The sequence below is a fragment of the Callorhinchus milii genome, unplaced genomic scaffold, assembly GCF_018977255.1.
Source record: "Callorhinchus milii isolate IMCB2004 unplaced genomic scaffold, IMCB_Cmil_1.0 Scaffold5, whole genome shotgun sequence".
Classification (NCBI taxonomy): domain Eukaryota; kingdom Metazoa; phylum Chordata; class Chondrichthyes; order Chimaeriformes; family Callorhinchidae; genus Callorhinchus; species Callorhinchus milii.
Window position 1 is genome coordinate 48,675,414 of NW_024704746.1, and position 19,187 is coordinate 48,694,600.

Genomic DNA, 19,187 nt, shown 5'->3' on the forward strand with positions numbered 1-19,187 from the left:
TGTGTGTGCGGTGTATGTGCGGTGTACGTCTGTGCCTCTGAGCATCTCTGCAAAGTGATACCCATCTTCATTGAAACAATTGACACCACATCATCACATGACGACCCTTAGCAACTGTTGCCTTAGCGCTGAGATCCAAACAGAAGTGACTGAGACACTCAGCGGGTCAGGCGTCCACATGGAGAGAGTTAACCTCTCAAGTTGATGACCTTTCGTCAGCACTGGGGAATGATAGAAGGGACCGGATTAGAAGGACACGCAGAGAAGTAGGGGTTCCCCTGAAAGCTTTTATCTCCATTTCAGCAGCTTCTTGCCTCCAAAATGCAGGAAAATCCCAGGAAAGTCCCAGAGAAATGCCTGACACTGCCTGGTAAGTGTTCCCTCTGTCTGTCTCTCTCTCTGTCTGTCGCACAGGCATCTCACTGCATCTCCAGGGTAAGTGTCTCGGTTTCTAACCATTTTCCTGTTTGCTTTTATTTTGCAGAGACTAAATACACCAAAATGGCAGGTAACGATGCCCTTTATTTTTTGTGAATCAGTTTTTTAAAATAAAATTGAACTGTACAGTACAGTGGGAAAACAGATAAGTCAAAGTCTTGTAGCTTAGTGGTTAGAGCACTCACGTCGCAAGCAAGAGGACCATGGTTTGATTTCTGGGCCGGGTGAAACCTTAGGCAAGTTACTAACTCCACACACTCGCCTCTGTTTAACTAACAGTAAGTATGAACTTGTTAGTCGATTGGCGGACTCTTTCCGAGGGTAATCATCCCTCAAAAAAAAAAATTTGGTCCATCAATCCATGACTGTGTGTGGGACATTGCTGTGTGCAATTGGCTGCCCTGTTTCGCCCACAAAATACACAGTCACTACACTTTACAGTATATTCTGCAAAGCTCTTTGAGATGTCTCTACGAGGTGATAAGGTGCTGTGTCAAATGCAAGGATTATTATTATTCGGCCCAACCACGCCGTGTCCGTGTTTATACTCCAGGATGTCGCCTTCCAGTTTGACCATGACTTGCAGAGTGTATGATGGAGTAACTGCTGGAGTCTTTCCATTGAGAGCACTGTCTGGCAAGATTTCCCGCTGCTTGTCTAGCTAGGACCACCCTACCCATTAGTACTTTGGCTTGCAGGGTTAACAGGAGGGATGGTTCACTGTCTGCAGTGACTGGTCTGCCCTTCCAGGTCCTGCCGATGAGCCATCCTGGGCTGTGCTGTCATCAGCAGTGTCCTGGAATACAACGGACCCGCTTGGCTCAGGAACCGGACTAGAGACCACTACAGAGACGCTGGCCTTGAATCTCAATTCCGTTGCCAAATATGTCACCTTGGAGCCAGTTCAGCTCCATGGAAACCTCACTTACCTCCCTCTCTCCCTTCCTCCCACCCCCACCCACCACCTCCACCAAGGAGGACAGTCAACGTAATAATGAATTAACTTATTGCAGAAGAGTTGTCACACAAGAAGGCACTACCAGAGGACAAGGTGCAGGGCTTCCCCGGACGCACCCTCTTTGGCACCACGTTGGATCACAAAGCCCTCACTAAAGGTAAAGCCCTCACTAAAGGTAAAGCCCTCACTAAAGGTGAAGTATTTAGTACAGCCATACCACAGTGCTCCGAGATGCTACCCTGCCAAAGGTGCTACATAGAATCGTAGCATTTTAAAACACAGAAGGAGGCCATTCAGCCCATCGTGCCTGTGCCAGCTCTTTGAATGAGCCACTCACTCACCTGCTCTTACCCCATAGTCCTGTACATTTTTTCTTTTTAAGTACTTATCCAATTCCCTGCTTCCACTACTCTTTCAGATAGTGCATTCCAGATCGTAACAACTCCCTGGGTAAAAACATTTCTCCTTGTCTCTCCTCTGTTTCTTTTGCCAATTATCTTAAATCTGTGTCCTCTGGTACCGACCCACCTGCCCGAGGAAACAGTTTCGCTCCCTATCTACTCTATCAAAATCCCATATAATTTTGAGCACCTCTGTTAAATCTCTCCTCACCCTTCTTTGCTCTAAGAAGAATAATCCCAGCCTCCCTAGTCTCTCCACACAACAATATAGCTGAGTGTGTTGTTGCTGCTAATGCCTGACCTGACGCTCTTCTCTCCTGAGTTGTAGTGCGGACAGAGAAAGACCTGTTCAAGTCTGATATCCCGAGCGATGCCCAGCCTCAACGCCAACCACCACCGGTGCCTCCATCTCACGATGTCGGGACCGTCTCCAGTGCTCAGCCATCCCGGAACAGTTACCCATGTCGTGAAAGCCCTGTGCACTCGGGGGAGAGGGTCAAGATACACCCACCCACTCCAGGCCACACATCCTCCCAGCCACAAACCATCCACCTCCGCAGAGCCACCCCTTTCTGCTCGTCCTGGCCAGAGAGAGTGTCGGAGGACGGGCAACGCTCCACTACCCCACAGACACACCGCAGCGAGAATGTGGACGATCTGATCCCAAACAACATCAAACACAAATTTGGGAGCAAAATCGTGAATGAGCTGTTGACTCAGGAAGAGGTTGGTACGTTTAACTCAATGTTACTGTTATTGTAGTAAATGTTGTAGTGATTTCCTGGTGAAATGGGATTAACATATTTGCCGTGATGTAATAAACGGGGGGAGCAAACAGGATGGTCTCTGTTCCTGTGTTCTTGTACGTGTGTCTCTTGATGTATGTTGTGTGTTATATATGTGTGTATATTGATGCGTGCTGTGTGTATAATGCCTTTATACTTTGTGTTGTGTGTGTGTGTACCACATGGGTGTGTTGTGTGTGCGTATTACATGAGTTGTGTGCGGGTGTTACATGAGTGTGTGGTGTGTGCGCGCATATTACATGTGCTGTATGTGTGAGTGGATTACGTGTGTTGTGTGCATGTGTTACACATGTGTGTTGTTTTCTAAAGATTGAGAAGTTTTGGGCTGAGAAAGATGTGGAGGAGAATGTGGTGCCAAGTGCAGAGGTTGAAGAAAAGCCACAGAAACCAGCCATCGACCCTCTTGACACGTACGAGAGCCTGAGTTTCCCGCTGCGCCACAACCTCTTCCCAGGTACCCGGGGGGGCCATGGGGTCATGTCATTGAGGCCACTGAGGCTGGGACGATAACAACATAATAATCCTTAATAATATTTGCATTTGATATAGCGCCTTATTATGTCTTTGAGACGTCTCAAAGCGCTTCACAGAATGTACTGTAGCCAATTGCGCACAGCAGTGTCTAACAGTCGTGGATTGAGTGACCACATTATTATTTTTCAACATGTGCAGGCGACTTGAGAAATTATTGAGAAGAGAATCAGTATAAAGAGGTTTGGGGAAAAGAAAGCAATTGGGTTTGGAGTAGACAGCTCTGTGATAGGGATTGGGATTAGGATGAGACAACTGTGACTCTCTGTGCTACAGGAGCTCCTACCAAGTGGAAGAGCCTGGCCAGAGATAGCTACACACAAGAGGTGCATCATCGCTTTCAGTTGGACATGGACCACTGGCACGGCAGGCGCACAGATGAGCTGGGTGCGTAAGTGCCGTGAGCTCCCTGGAAAATAAAATGAAGCTGTTTTCTCTCTTCTCTCTCTGTTCCTTTCCCTTTCTCCGCTCGAGCTGCTGTTAAGGAGCCGGGCTGTGTTGCTGCCCTCGAACCTTAGAGCCAGTGTCTCTGCCAGGTGCCTTAAAGACAACTTTGCTCGGCTCCGTTCGCTGTGTAGCCGATCCTTAATGTGAGTCTATAATGGATTCCTTATTAGACATGGGCATTACACCATTTACTGGAGTTAGTGTGAGACTTTGTCCCCCCTGCCCCCTCAATACGTGACCAGCTCTCTGTACCTGTGGGAGGTACTGGGGTAGGAGAGGCTCCAGATGTTGGGGCTTCAGGACCTGGAAGGGAATAAATTACTGAACAAACTAACAGTAAATCGCATTTAGACTCTTAATGTGCTGCTCAGAACAGCTACAGGAGGTGGACAGAAGAGGACCCTGAGTCCTCTTCTGTCCACGTTTGTTTGCGTGAGAGAGTTTAAGAACTCCTTAGGAATCGAGATGTAGAATAAAGACAAACGTTTTTCTAAATATTTCAGTAATTTAGGATTTAATAATAATAATAATCTTTGCATTTGTTATAGTGCCTTATCACGTCTTTGCGATGTCTCAAAGAGCTCATAATTTGCCCAATTCTTGGCCTCCCTCCACACGTTTCACTTCACCAGCCAAAGCCTTGTCTTTCAGGTCAATGGGTTGAGAAGAACATCATCCACGAGAGGATGAAGAAAGCCCTGGGGGAGCTGAGGAAAGGAAAGAACGCTTCCTGAGCCCATCCAACCCCCAACCCCAAACTCCTTCCTCAATCCCCCTGCTCGATCCCCTCCCCCAAACCCCTCCTCCTCATCCCCCCTTCTCAAACTCCCCTCCCCAAATACCCCCTTCCTCAAGATCCCTCATCAAACACCCCTCCTCAAATCCCCTTCCCCAACTCCCCTCCCCCCCCAATGAATGGTAAGTTTAAAAAAACTACAAATTGAATAAATCATTCCACGGTGGAGGCTTTCGCTGCCCTCTGAGCAATATGCACCATTTCAATTATGGATACCTCTGTTTGTATGCTGTTTGTTCATCTATTTGTGTTTAGAAAATGAAATTAACAACAGGAATGTAAGCCATGGACTCTTCTGTGAGTTTCTTGTTCAAAAGTTTAACTTAAAAGATATCTTTGCACATTGGTCGTGGTCTCTGATCTTGGTACGACTTATTTTTGTATCACTGATCTTGGATCAGGCTTAGAATTGATTGATCCCCGTTACTGCGGAGGTGATTTGGAAGGTAAAAGCCCCTCTGTGGAGAGCGGTCCAGCTGGCCAATGCTTTCCAATCATTGAAGTGCTTTCAGACGTCTCGAAGACGTGATAAGGCACTATATCAAATGCAAAGATTATTATTGTACTAAATGTGGGATTGATGCTCACACAGATAATGGTGACTTGTGCCAGGTGCTAGAGGATGACCAGTAACCATATAATTGTAACCTAGATGCGGCAGGTAAACTGGTCTCACTTAAAACTACAACTGAAACTCAATAAGAGAGGAAGGGCTTTGTTTTGATTAAAAAGGCAGTTAAGATAAGGTTGAAGCTTCAACCTAGTGGACTCCACCCTTCAAGTCCCAGCTCCACCCTAGTGCTTACATTCCATTTCTTCTTCATCTCTAACTGGAGTGACTGGTAGTCTTCACCTGTTATTAGCGGACACTTCTATCTCTCTTCTTCCGCTCTTTCTCTTTTATCCCTTCTCCACGCTAAATCTCTTCCCTGATCACCAAAAGCTCATTGTTCACAATGCAAGTGTTTCTTAGGACACCAAATTCCTTTTGTAAATGTATTTTAAAAAGGAATTGGATAAATATTTGGAAAAGACAGATAATGGCATAAGTTCATTATGAAATGACCTGTTGCTTCAAAATACTTGATAGTTACCTTAACCCTCAGAACTGTAATGCTGTATTGTAAAACTGCCAGTTCTGTCTATAACATAAATGGATAATGAGGGCCACTGAAACCCTCATACATGACTTCATTACATCTGAGACAATTCCTTGCTTGTCGGCCTTCTCAACTCTGTGCTCCACAAGCTGCAGATCATCCAGAACTCTGCAGCTCATGTCCTCTCCCACACCAGGCTCCATGACCCCATCACAGCCACACGCGCCCGACTATACTGGCTCCTCATCCCTCAGAGAATCGAGTTCAAAATCCTCATCCTCTCCTTCAAGGCCCTTCATGGCCTTTGCAACTCCATCCCACAATCCATTCGCCTTGCTTCCCGCCCTTGCCTTCTTCAAGGTATGCCCCAAGTCTCTCTCTTCAATCGTACCTTCGGCCACCCTCCTATCTCTCTACCACCACCCCCCACCCCCAGTTCGGGTGCTAATCCCTGACTTGGATTAGTCTTGGAATGCCTTGGAATGCCCTCCCAACGTGAAAGGTGCTTTACAAATGCAATTTTGTATTGTATGGGGTTAGGAGGAGTCTCACCTTGAAGACATCTTTCAAAAATAAAACAATTTGAATTCACTTTTCCTGTTTATTGCTATTATTAATAATTATATACCAACCCTTGCCTTTGATACAGCAGCTTTCACAGCAGAAGGATGTCTCAATGCAGGATTTTATTGTAAAGCAGAGATTGTGTATTTTGTTGGCGAACGCAGCAGCCAATTTGTACACAGCAACGTCCCACAAACAGCCATGAAGTGGAGGACCAATTTTATCTGGGGGATTGTTGGTCAATAAATTCGGGAGAACTCCTTTCTCTTTTCCAATAATGCTATAGAATCTTTAACATCCATCTCAACAAGCATACATGACCTGGGTTTAACATCTCGCCCAAAGGACGGCGTCTCTGGCAATGCAGTGCGCTCCTAGCACTTTGTTGGAGTGTCAGCTTAGACTGAGTTCAAAGTATGAGTTACTTTGGTTATTTAAGAGCGATGAGTAAAGAGTTAAATCAGCAAGTTTTAAGCAGCTGAGTTAACGCAGTTCAAATGACAATATTACTGAAGTGTCAAAGGTTCAACTACAGTGCTGGCTCATCAGAGATTATTAAGATTTTATTTTACGTTCTAATTCTTTAGAAACGGTGAACCTATAAAGTTCTGGTTGAGTGCTGAATTGTCAGAGGTGCTGTCTTTCGGATGAAACATTAAACCCAGGTCTCATTTGCCTTTTTGGGTGGATGTTAACGATCCTATGGCACTATTTGAAAAGAGAAGAGTTTCTCCTGAATGTCCTGGCCAACAATCCTCCAGATAAAATTCTCCCCCCTCTCTGCAGACTCACATACAGGGGTCAAATATGTTCAATTTCCAAATTTCATGAGGAATCTGAATTGGGAACATGGGAACTTTTTTCACTAAGCGGAGACACAACACACTGACCAGAATAACTCAGCATCTACTTTCAGAGCAGAGGTCAACTGGTTAAGGAGAATCCTTTTGAAGGAGATTCTTGATACCAAATGATTGTGACTGTATTTTTCAACACTCTCTTCGATTTGTGCTGCAGACGGTCACCTCACCGCTTGCTCTAGCCTCATGGCTTTCTCACTTCTGACAATGTAATTGACAGTCCACGGCAGCATTTACACAATTTGCCACGGTGAGTGGTTCCCAAAGGTTTGTTTAAATTTTCTCCACTTCTCCTACCAAGGCGCTGACTTGTGATTGGGATACAGTCCATAAGCAGTAGCGGTCCCAATTATCGAAGTATCCATTCCATCCATATGACCCCGGGCAACAAAAATCATCATAGCTCAGGGACATGGAACCAAAATCCAGCTCAGATACTTAACCAAGAAGTGCACTTGCCGATCAAGGAAGCTCATCAATTGCTTTTTTCACAGGATTGCATGAAGATCATGAAGTGAATGACTGCAGTTGAGTGTTTACCATGGTCTAATCTGTGCTGATTCCCAATGGCATTCCTTAGAAAAGGCCTAGGTGGCAAATGGTGAGATAACCAAAAGTGCGGCACACAGACCCATGCGAATACCGCTCCGTAAACAGATTGCAGAGTCGGAGCAAAGTTCTTGTGGTTAATTGTGTCTAATTCCACTTACCAGAAGGAATCTCCATTTGAGATTTGGAGTCCAATAGAAATTGCCAAGTTTTAGAGCCACATGTCGGTAAATTGTAAAACGCTGCCTTTCAGTGAAGATCGGAAATTGCTGCTATATTTAGAGTCCACTTCAGTCGCACAGCAGCTTGGAATCAAAATTGGACAGGACAATGGCGAAGGCTTGGAGAACACAGAAAGGATAACGATAGTCCATACTAAATTCATTCTCAGCAACTTTTCCAAATTGCATCAGAATATTATTTGCTAAAGTGAGGAACAAGAGGAAGAATGAGTCACAATTCAAAAACCATCTGCACATTCGCAGCATTTTAACACTTTCAGTGAGTCCACCTCAGAGTGAACAGTATGTTACAAAGGACTCGCCCAGTTCTGTCTCTGACTCAAGTCACTTGCTCATGGGTTTGGGGCCCCAGGCCATCCACCACTCCCATCAATTCCATGCACTTTGGATTTGAATTTTCTCTGTTCTTGCCCAGGTTGCTGGAAAGGTGACAGCTCTCATTGCAATTATCTCAATTATTTTATATATAATAATAATAATAATCCTTGCATTTGATATAGCGCTTTTCACGTCGGGAGGACGTCCCAAAGCGCTTCACAGAACACACTGTAAAGTGAATTGACTGTATATTTGTGGGCGAACGCGGCAGCCAATTGCGCACAGCAATGTCCCACAAACAGTCGTAGATTGAAAATGACCAATTTATTATTGTTTTTGGTTTTGGAGGGATTATTATTAGGCGTGTGGAGTAAGGAAACTTGCCCAAGGTTTCGCCCTCTGCCTGGAATTGAACTCAGGTCTCTCACTTGCAAAGCGAGTGCTCTAACCACTGAGCTACAGGACTCCACGAATATATGTGTGTATATAATATATATATCAATGAATATTGCAATTATCTCAAGCGAGACACCTGGGTTCAATTCCAGGCAGGGCGAAACCTTGGGCAAGTTTCCTTTCTCCACACTCCTAATAATAATCCCTCCAAAACAAAAAACAATAATAAATTGGTCATTTTCAAACCACTACTGTTTGTGGGACACTGCTGTGCGCAATTGGTTTCACTTTACAGCATATTCTGTGAAGCGCTTTGAGACATCTAGAAGACGTGAAAAGCGCGATATCAAATGCAACGATTATTATTATTATTGTTGCGACAGTGAAGCAAGAGAGAGAAGTAAACACAAATAATTGCATTTATGCAGCGCTTTTCATGTCAGGAGGATGTCCCAAGGCACTGGACAGTCGAGGGCTTGCACCCAAGCTGGGGTCTGGATTCAGGAGGAGAAAAGGATGACCGAAGGGATGGTCAAAGAGGAAGGGCTTGAGACAGACTTTGAAGGAGATGAGAGAAGGGGCAATGTGAAGGGACTTTGCGATAGAGTTCAAAAGAGTGGAAGCAGATAGGCTGAAAGCCTAAGTGTCAATTGTGGATTGGGCAGGGCAGGGGACGTGAAGCAAGCCAAAGGAGACAATTATATTAGATCGTGGCAGATCTTTCAATCCCACTGGCCCACCTTTTTTCCATTATCCTTCAATAAAAGTCAAGTAATTGCTACGTTCAATGGGAAAAGCCCCTTTTAAAACATCCTCTCTTTATACATAGATTGTCCAACACCCAGTATCATCCCCCTGAATCTACCCTGCACCCATCTCATATTCACCACTTCACTCACGTTCTGAGCTCTGAATTATCTGGAAGTTTTTCACCGATGGTTTCTTAACCCGGCCCCGGAAGTTGAGGGTGAATCGTTTGATCTTGTTGTTCCATATGGGAGGATTATTCTGGAGCTCCAGGAGCCCGTGTCGATACTGCGCTTGCCACTTGCTGAGAATGCTCTCGCTAGCCTATTAAAAGAGGTTACATTTTCTTTAGTAAAGCAAATTGTCTTCTTATATCTGTGATACAAAAATAATAATAAATAAATAATAATAATTTTACCCCAGTAGATGCCCGGAGAAATGAATGAACTTGGCCACAGTGTTTCTTACAGTGGAGCATTTCAGTGCATTAAATGATTGCAATGTGAACTGTTACCAACACGTCCCCTTCCTGAACTGAACAACTAACCAGCCCCTCCATTTCTCCTATATCGTCTTATGGCTACATTTCACATGTTACACAGCACCGCGGCACATCAAAAGTATTGTGACTGGTTCTGTAGACAGCCGCTTAATAAGCAAAGTCCCATGAAAAGCCATAATAATATGATAATAAAAATAATAACTTTTACATATGGTTTAACGCCTTTCACATCATGACGATGTCCCAAAGCGCATCACAGGATATATTGTAAAATGGTGTGACTATGTTTTGTGGACAAACACAGCAGCCAATTTGTGCACAGCAATATCCTACAGAGCCATGAAGTAACTGACCAATTAATCTGGAGGATTGGTGGTCAAGACACTTGGAGGAACTCCTTTACTGTGCGCCACGGGTTCTTTAACATTCAACTGAAACGGATTTCTGTTCAATATCTCATCGGAAGGACAGCACCTCCAATGATGCAACGCTTCCCCAGTGGGTTTATGACATACCGGAATTTACTTTTATAATAATAATTGCTGCATTTGATATTGTGCCATGTCACCGTCATCGAGACGTCTCAAAGCGCTTCCCAGGATATACTGTAAAGTTTGTGACTATGTGTTTTGTGAGTGAACTTTCCTTTAAGTAACTGAATAAAGAGGAACTTTTAATGAGAAGATTAATGCCACAGACCTTTGTTTTGGTGATTATTCCACACACATTAACATTATCTTCTTACCAATTAATCATCCTGAAAAATGTGGCAGAGATTAAATTATTTCATAATTATTAAATTATTTAACGAGTCACATTTTAAAAAAAATACAAAATAATCTTACAAGGTATACGTTTTGCCAAGAAACGTGATCAGTATTTAGGGTTCAATTAATCAATCACTGAATATTTTCCTTACATCCCAAGGTTGGACTACAATCCGCTTTCTCGTCTCATCCATTCCCGGAAGGATCACAGTGATTTTTCGAGGTCCTTGGAATCCAAACAAATTTACATCCTAGACACAAACGCACACCAGTGAATGGAAAGGCTCTTGTTCTTTCACACTATCCCACCTGAACAGTTAGTGTTCAGTAAATGCATCTTACAACTTTGTTCCTTAAAATATCTGCAATTTTCCTTCTCTTTTAAATGAGGAACCATTCCTCTTATCCCCAGAAGGAAAAAAAATGACAACTTTTTTTTTTACAAAGTTGTGTCCCTTTAAGTAACCCTGAAGCACATGAAGTACTGTCGTTTTAGACTTACATAGCATATTGCAGCGAGTTCCTGGCGAATCTGGTCCCTGGAAAGCAGGCCAGTTCTTACAGGCTTTTGGCCTTTGTCGTACAGAGTGAAAGCAGTCCCCAGTGCATTAGCTCTTAACAAATAAGAGAGAAACAAGGCAGTGTTAGTCACAGAACACAGCAGCACAGTAGAAGTCTATTTATGGGGCACAGGTCACAAGTCCTGGAGAAAGAAAAAGTTGCGCTTTTGCATCAATGCAACTTTTGGACAGAGCAGGTTGGATACCTGGAAGGAAAGGACTTTCAAGGAACAGCAAAATTTTGAGGCTATTTCCTAGCTGTAACTAAACATAAAAAAGTAGATGTTTGTTTCAAAAAAATGTTTTTGTTTCTGCGATAAAGCATGTTTGGTAACGATCCCCGGTGGAGCAGAGTAAAATGGGGTGGTCGCGCTGAGGAAGACCATTTTATCATTAATGACAGTTTTGTTGGTAGGAGACGTTCTTATTATAGGCTACTGCAATAAGAATGTCTCTTCCCCTTCTCCATTATAACAAGAGGGAACGGGAGCAAGAGAGACACAGAGAGCTGGGGACTTAAATCAGACCGTTGGTTTATGTTGCAACATTGCACGATGAAATGCAATAAAGACACTTCTAACTGTGACGCAAAAAAAGAGGGGTGGTGTTGGTGGGTGGGGTGGGGGTAATGAAAGAAATTTTACAAATGCTAATCAATATTGTCAAAATTGTTTTTGTAGAAACTTTGTTCTGTTCTGTTTTGAGAGGTTTTGCTGCTAGCAGCTGCTAGTGTCAGGCATGTGATGTGGAATGACTGCCACCATGGGCACAGTTCTATCCAGACATGTTTGTGGAGTCCCATAGCATAGTGATTAGCGCGCTCACCTCTCAAGCGAGAGGACCCGGGCTCAATTCCCGAGTGGGGCGAAACCTAGGCAAATTTCCTTATGCCACACGCCTCTGTTTCCCTAGCAGTAAGTAGGAACCCGGTTGTTAGTTAATTGGCAGATCGCTTTCCAGGGGTAATAATCCCTCAAAAAAAAATTGTCATTCAATCTGTGACTATGTGCGGACACTGCTGTGCGCAATTGGTTGCTGGGTGTCGCCCACAAAATACACAGTCAATCCACTATACAATATATTGTGTATCGAATGCCAGGACTTAGAGCTGAATTTTAGTTCAGTCTGGATCAGATGTACTTACCGTAACTTTCCGACAAATCCGGCTCCTTTCTTTGTTTGATCTGTGGGATCGGTTGAGATGACGTAATTGGAAGTCTTGCTTTTCTTTCTTTTCTGTGCAGTCAAGAGCAATATCTGTATAAAAATAACAGAAATCAATCAGTGCATTTTGGCAACACCAGAACACCCCAGTGGTGGTGACACAACACCTAATAGATTCCCTTTCCCCTCAAACCCCCCACCCTCCAAGATATACACTGGACACCCTACAGGTGTTCAAATGTTAGGTCTTAAATGGTAACTAGGAAGGGGTGGGTCCCTGAGAGCACAGGCAGAATGGATGAAAGCTTTCCTACTCATAGTAATGCGAATTGTGCAAAGGACATGAAGCAAGCTGCTGTTAGCTGAATGGAGGCAGTGATTGGATCGGAAGGGTTGCAGGAGGTCAGAGAGATAGGGTTCAGTCGAGTATGTGGATGGGTTTGGATGTGTGATTTCTGCATGGGTCGGGAGGGGAATTCTGTTGAAAGCATGGGAAAAGGTGAGAAGTGTAAAAACACAAACCGTTTGCTTAGAATTAAGAAAAATGAAATCTCAGAATGAGGTTGGATAGTGGGGATAGAGGAACGCAGAATGTTATAGGACCAGAAAAGACCATTGCAGATTATTGAGTTAATCCCAAAATATTAATAATAACAATAATCCTTGCATTTGATATGCACCTTATCACTATATCAAATGCAGGAGTCCTGTAGCTCAGTGGTTAGAGCACTCGCCTTGCAAGCAAGACACCTGGGCTCAATTCCAGGCAGGGCAAAACCTTGGGCAAGTTTCCTTACTCCACACACCTAATAATTATCCCTCCAAAAAACAAAACAATAATAAATGGTCATTTTCAATCCATGACTGTTTGTGGGACACTGCTGTGCGCAATTGGCTGCCGCAGTTCGCCCACAAATATATGGTCAATTCATTTTGCAGTATATTCTATGAAGCGCTTTGAGATGTCGAGAAGACGTGAAAAAGCGCTATATCAAATGCAAGGATTAGTATTATTATTATTATCATCACGTCTTCGAGATGTCTCAAAGTGCATCACAGAATATACTGCAAAGTGAATTTTTTTTTTTGAAGGAATTATTACCCCTGGAAAAGCCAATCAACTAACAACCGGGTAAACAGAGGTGTGTGGAGTAAGGAAACTTGCTCATTCCTGCCGGTAATCAAACCCAGGTCTCTCGCTTGCGATGTCACTGCTCTAACCATTGAGCTACAGGACTGAGTGAAAAGATAATAAGGGTTGTTTTATTGAATTCTTAGTCAAAGGCTGTCTAATTCCATCTTGAATTCACTGCCACAATCACAATCACTGCTCTCAATATAAAATAATTCAATCGGAACTGTCTGAGGTTGAGGTCTGCCTCTGTGATCTAAGCCACGATAAACCATCACCACCACCTGCATTTATATAATGCCCTTCATGGAGGGTAGCATCTCGGAGCGCTTATTGGCGTCGAACTGGAGAGAGAGGGCAGGTGTCTTGCAGGTACAATTCACAAACCATTCACAAACTGAGCTTGATTGCTTTGCTTGATCTTGCTCATCCTTGGAATTTCACTGACTCTACACTGTATTAAACATTTCATGAAATCCATAATTAAGTTACCTTTGTATCGGACTAATCTCTTTACATTTCTATTTTGGGTGAAATGGTTTAGTGGACGGAAGGGAGGATAACAGGAATAAAAAAAAGACACTTTCCACTTTCCGATCAGTCCCACACAGACACTCACTCCGAACCTAGTTTATATAGCACAATTGTGGCAAAGAGATGGTATGAATTGGGCTGGAAATTGGGAGTGCTCACTGGAGACTGCCTCAAGTGCACACTGGAAATCGTCTCAAGGCGCTTCACAGAAAAATTTGTGAAATGGATTGACCTTGTATTTTGTGGGTGAAACGTGGCAGCCAGTTGCACAGAGCAATGTACCACAAACAGTTGTGGATTGACTGGCCAAATATATATTTTTGGAGGGATTATTATCCCCGGAAAGCGATCTGCCAATTGGCTAACAACGGGGTTCTTACTTACTGCTAGGTAAACAGAGGCTTATGAAATAAGAAAACTTGCCCTAGGTTTCGCCCTGCCCCAGAATAAAACCTGGTCCTCTTGCTTGTGAGGCGAGCGAGTGTGCTAACCACTAAGTTACAGGACTCCGACTATGGAGGCATATTGTGCCAATCCACTCAGCCTCCGCTCAGACATGGTTCCTTAAAAGTTGTCAGATTCATAGCAGCATTTGGAATTAAACGCTATTTTATTTTAATTGGAAAAGGAATTGCTGAGTTTGTCGATGTATTTCTGTGCTTATTTCATGAAGACAACAGAGTGATTTCCTAATGCTGCTGTTTTTTGATTTACTAAGGCTTATTTTTATTGTCAGTCCAAGTTTGCCTGAGCTTGATGGTTTGTATCTATGTAAACAGAGCACACCCCAGTACAGGCTCGGGTGGAGCAAAGGCAAAAGCGCAGCTGAAATTCGTCGTGACTAAGAAAGGGCTACTGATGACTTTTGAGTGGGGATAATATTATTATTATATTATTATTGATAGATAAGCCAGATAGTCAGAAAATTTGCGACAATGTTGTTTAAATAAATCAAGTTTAACACATGCACTCAGTTATATGTTATAAGACAACAGGCCCCCACGAATGCCCTTCTGAAATGAGAGGTGCTACGATTTATCAAATGCAAGTATTACTATTATCAGTATCAGATCCACATAAACACTGGTGTCACCAGGCCACAGAAGGCTCAGGGTAAGAATACATCAAAACTAAAGAAAATAATGGCAGCTAAACATACTTGTTCACCACCTTCTCTTTCCAAATACAGGTAGTAAGTTGTCCGCAATAATTGTTTCCGTCTCTTGATCCTGCATTGAATGATAGTGGATCGCCCTGCTGGGCACAACACAAACTCTTGCAGGCGATCAACAGTAAGTTCACACGGACCATCCAGATGCAGAAACACATCTGTAGACTGCTGCTGAGAGGAAAGAGGTCAGACTGAGAAATGTGCCAACACTTAATCAGACTTATTTCTTATTGGGGTTTTTAATTAAGAGAGGAACGAAATTGGGAGAGTGGGGATAAATTTCTAAACTTGATTGTATTATGGTCCTCTGTAAAATTTTCTGAGAACTCACAGCTTCAGGAGAACGTGTTTTCAATCCAGCGGAGTTCATTTCCAACATTGTGACCAGATCTCCTAAGAGGGAAGCAGAAATGATGACCAGGGAAAAATTGATCATCCAACTGCAGGAAAGACTTCAATCAAAATACAAGGTTATGTGCAAACCTGTCAGACTATAGCTCTGGGAGCATTTAAGAACTTTTTTTAGTTCTTATTAATGCACAGTTCAGCAGATTCAATCCAAAAGGTATTATAAGGGGACACTCTCATTGAGAGAGAGAAAGCGAGAGAGAGACAGAGAGAGGGAAAATTATATTTTCCTTAACGTCTTATTGCATTGATCCAACAGCAACTTGCATTTATTTGGTGCCACTCACGCAGGGGAGGCTCCCCAGAGCACTTGACAGTGGTGGAGCACAACACCGAGCCAGGAGAGAGGTGACCATAATCATGGTCGAAAAGGAAGGTCTTCAGGTGCGACCTGAAGATGGGGTAGGAGTGAGCAAGGCGGAGGGATAGAGGAAGAGTGTTCCAGAGTTTTGGGGCGAAGTGGCTGAAAACGAGACCACTAATGGTGGAACAGAGGGCACGAGGGACAAGCAGGATTAGGACAAGATGTTGGCTGCGTTAATATACGTGATGTTGGTGCTCAGTGGAATTGAGAGGTTTTACGTGTATCGGTGCCGTTCAATTCTTCAGAGTGATCCACAACGAAATTCTGCTCTGTGTTTTCTGCCATTGTGTAACCGTCCACTTCATCTTCAGTGAGGAAGGCTCCAGGACCAACAAAACCTGGGGCCAGTAGAGAGGAGGCAGAATGAAACATGTACTAGTCCGAGACAAAGACTGGAAAGAGGTGAGGGATAAAAAGGATAGAGATACTTAATAGAGAGTGGAGATTCCATTCTCTCTCTATAAACTAGACATTTGCAGGAAACCCCACTCAGCCATGTGGGACATCTGTGTGTGTTGGGGTTAGAGGGACGCTGTGATACTGATAGAACTGTACCCAAGTGGAAAGCAGGAAGGAAATGTGGAATTGACAGCACTGGATTTCTAAATGTATCTAACCTCGGACTCTGTTGCGCCGCTTCTTATTCTTGTGAAGGAGAGGTTGCTCTTCTGAAACAATTCGGAAATGACTTGAGATCCTGAGGAGCCTCGTATTTCTGGAGCTTTTCGTGTCACTTGAAAGAGAAGACCATCTGGTCAAAGCAGGGAACACAAGTCATTCTTGTGACTTGCGTTAATTCTTGTCAAATCAATGCCAACAATAGAAACAATTTGTATTTATATTGCGCCCTTCACGTAGAAAAACGTCTCAGAGCTTTTTACAAAAACAACAACAAATTGCATTTATTTAATGCCTTTCATGTTGGGAGGATGTCCCAAGGTGGTGAAAGACAGGGTCTTTAACAACATGCAACACACAATGGAAACACACACTGGAGTTATAACAGATGTGTAAGTAAAGAAGTGTGAAATCATGAAGGTTTTAGCTTGTTCTCAATGGCAATGGATATGCATATTCTCCCTCACAACAACCTGTGCCATGGCCTGACTGCAGACCTCTGAGGCGAGACAGGAACTTCCTGTCCTGTCTAGTTCTGAGCAGGTGTCATCCGCAGACACGGGATAATCTTCCACATGTTTGAGGATTACATACAAATCTACTTCTCCTCCAGCTACAACTCCAGCTCTACCCATGTTCTGTCGGCTTGTCTGGCGGATATCAAGGCCTGGATGTGCGCCAAAGTCTTGGAACTAAAGGTCAACAAGGCGGAAGCCATACTCTTTGGCTCCTGTCAACGCCTTCTATCCTGCGGTTCTGACCTCCTCAACTTCCCCAGTCCTCAGACTCACCAAACTGGTGTGCAACCTTAATCTACAGCTATCCTTCTTACCCCACAACCGGTCCCTGACCAGAACACCTTCCTGCACTTCTGCGTATTCCCCGGCTCCAACTGAACCTTACCCCAGATGCAGTCGAAACACTCATCCATGCGTTCGTCACCTCCCACCTTGACTATTCAAATGCCCCCCTCGCCGGTCTTCCCAACTCCACCATCAGCAAAATCCAGCTGATCCAAAACTCCGCCGCCCGAATATTCACCCATACCCCCATCACATCAGTTCTAGCCAAGCTCCATTGGCTCCCTATCATCGAACAGATTAATTTCAAGATGCACATTTTCAAATCCCTTCATGCCCTGGCACCTCCCTACCTCTCCAATCTGCTTACTCCCCAACCCACAACCTGCTGCCTGCACTCGACAGGCTCTGGCCTTCTGCACACCCTCCGTTCCACCATTGGTGCAGCGCTTTCAGCCACTACGCCCTGAAACCCTGGAACACTCTTCCTCTGTCCCTCCACCTTCCTTCCCCATCTTCAGAATGTGTCTGAAGACCTTCCTATTCGACCATGTCTACGGTCACCCACCCATCTTTCGGGAAGATGTCTTAAAGAGCTTGACACTGCTGTTTGGGTATCGAGCTGGACGTAAGAACCAAAGGGGATGGGGAGGTGAAAGATGGCCAAAGGTGCATCCTCCCAAGCTCCTTTTAGAACTGCTTCTGACCATCTTATATTTATTCCCCCTTGTTTTGGATTCATCAATAAGTGGAAACTATTTATGTCTACCTTATTGATTCCTTTCATAATCTTAAAAACCTCCATTAGGTCCCCTCTCAATCATCTCATCACAAGAGAGAAAATCTCTAATTCTTTCAACTTCTTAAGTTAGACTGGTGACACAGTCATAGCGTTGACCTGCTCAAAAGGACATCACCCTCTGTAATGGCTGATAAGGAGAGACTCAGCTGCTGTATTGTACGGTATCTGGTGACCCGAGTGGGATTGCAACCTTTCCATCCAAATAGGAATCGGTGCAACTGACGCGTACACCATCATGACTCGTGGAGTTCTGTTGCGTGTTAGTTAGAACAAGCGAGAGCACCTTAGTTCAATTCCCGGGCAAGGCAAAATGTTAGGCAAGGTTCCTTTCTCCATAAGACTCTGTTCACCTGGCAGTAAGTAGGAACCCGGTTGTTATTAGATTGGCGGATTGCTTTTCTGGGGTAATAATCCCTTCAAAAATAAAACAAATAAAAATAAATACTAATTTCGTCACTCAATCCATGACTGTTTGTGGGACACTGCTGTGCGCAATTGTCTGCCACGTTTCGCCCACAAAATATAGTCAATTCACGTTACAGCATATGCTGTGAATCTCTTTGAGACATCTTGAAGATGTGATAAGACGCTATACCAAATGCAAGGATTATTATTATTAATTTGGGATTAACTCGATAATCTGTAATGATCTTTTCCAGTCCTATAACTTCCTGTGTTCCTGTATCCCCACTATCCATATTATTATCCAAGTAATATTATTATAACAACCATTGATAACTGTGTGTCTCTCACCTTAACAGACCATCAGCAAGGATCCACACTACACTACATCAACACAAGACAAATGGACACAAATCACCAGTAAAGCACAATGCTCACAAGGAGAAACCAGCAGTGGACTTGAGTTGAAAAAGTAACCATACCTTGTGCAGTGTGCAGTGCGGCTGGGTTTCTGATTGCAGGAGTAGTTCCTCTCCATTTTCCTCGCCACCTGCTCGATTATGGATTTAAATTTGAAATGAGAATCAGTGGATTGAAGGCAAATTCACTGAAGTAAACATTACCGAATCGAAACCTGATATTTGGGGAAATCAAACACTCAAATCATTCCCATGGTGAAGTGAGTGTAATTTAAGGTAGTGACTTGGCTTAGAACCTTTGTTTTTCTGCATTGAACTAAACTTTGACCTGTTGTGCAAAAGGAGTGTTTTACAACCTCTTATCAATGTGGTTGCCCTGGAAACACTGTTT

The 19,187-nt window shown here is 43.7% G+C and overlaps 2 protein-coding genes and 1 long non-coding RNA gene across 4 annotated transcripts; 2 read left to right on the forward strand and 1 right to left on the reverse strand.

Annotated features, from left to right (window-relative positions):
• Nucleotides 1-2,171, forward strand: LOC121849156. Its single transcript, XR_006085117.1, has 4 exons — nucleotides 1-370; nucleotides 485-508; nucleotides 1,452-1,553; nucleotides 2,126-2,171. It is a non-coding gene; the product is annotated as an uncharacterized LOC121849156 (long non-coding RNA).
• A 13-nt stretch (nucleotides 2,172-2,184) lies between these two features.
• Nucleotides 2,185-4,330, forward strand: LOC103181835 (testis-expressed protein 33; the record flags this gene model as incomplete). Its single annotated transcript, XM_007898551.2, has 4 exons — nucleotides 2,185-2,523; nucleotides 2,913-3,057; nucleotides 3,411-3,521; nucleotides 4,233-4,330. Coding segments are annotated over 4 exons (678 nt in total), but the record flags the coding sequence as incomplete, so codon positions are not given.
• A 1,742-nt stretch (nucleotides 4,331-6,072) lies between these two features.
• On the reverse strand, nucleotides 6,073-19,087 carry LOC103181836 (tubby protein). Of its 2 annotated transcripts, none has more exons than XM_007898552.2 (10): nucleotides 18,860-19,087; nucleotides 16,373-16,488; nucleotides 15,974-16,093; nucleotides 15,315-15,376; nucleotides 14,972-15,151; nucleotides 12,127-12,239; nucleotides 10,925-11,036; nucleotides 10,575-10,673; nucleotides 9,306-9,477; nucleotides 6,073-7,874 (listed from the first exon to the last, which is right to left on the reverse strand). In XM_007898552.2, exons 1-10 carry the CDS (start codon nucleotides 18,913-18,915, stop codon nucleotides 7,741-7,743), a joined length of 1,164 nt encoding a protein of 387 aa, XP_007896743.2. In that variant the 5' UTR covers nucleotides 18,916-19,087; the 3' UTR covers nucleotides 6,073-7,740. The 2 variants fall into 2 exon arrangements, with proteins under 2 accessions (XP_007896743.2, XP_042190730.1); XM_042334796.1 differs by having other exon boundaries at nucleotides 16,373-16,506.
• Nucleotides 19,088-19,187: the final 100 nt, after the last annotated feature.

Bases quoted from the DNA above. Each gene is read 5' to 3' on its own strand.
- LOC103181836 (XM_042334796.1), bottom strand. From the start codon at position 18,915: ATGGAGAGGAACTACTCCTGCAATCAGAAACCCAGCCGCACTGCACAC. The intron at 16,507-18,859 runs GTATGGTTACTT...TGCTTTGACCAG, and splicing joins CGCACTGCACACTGCACAAG to ATGGTCTTCTCTTTCAAGTG. The intron at 10,674-10,924 runs GTAAGTCTAAAA...GTTTGTGTCTAG, and splicing joins AACTCGCTGCAATATGCTAT to GATGTAAATTTGTTTGGATT.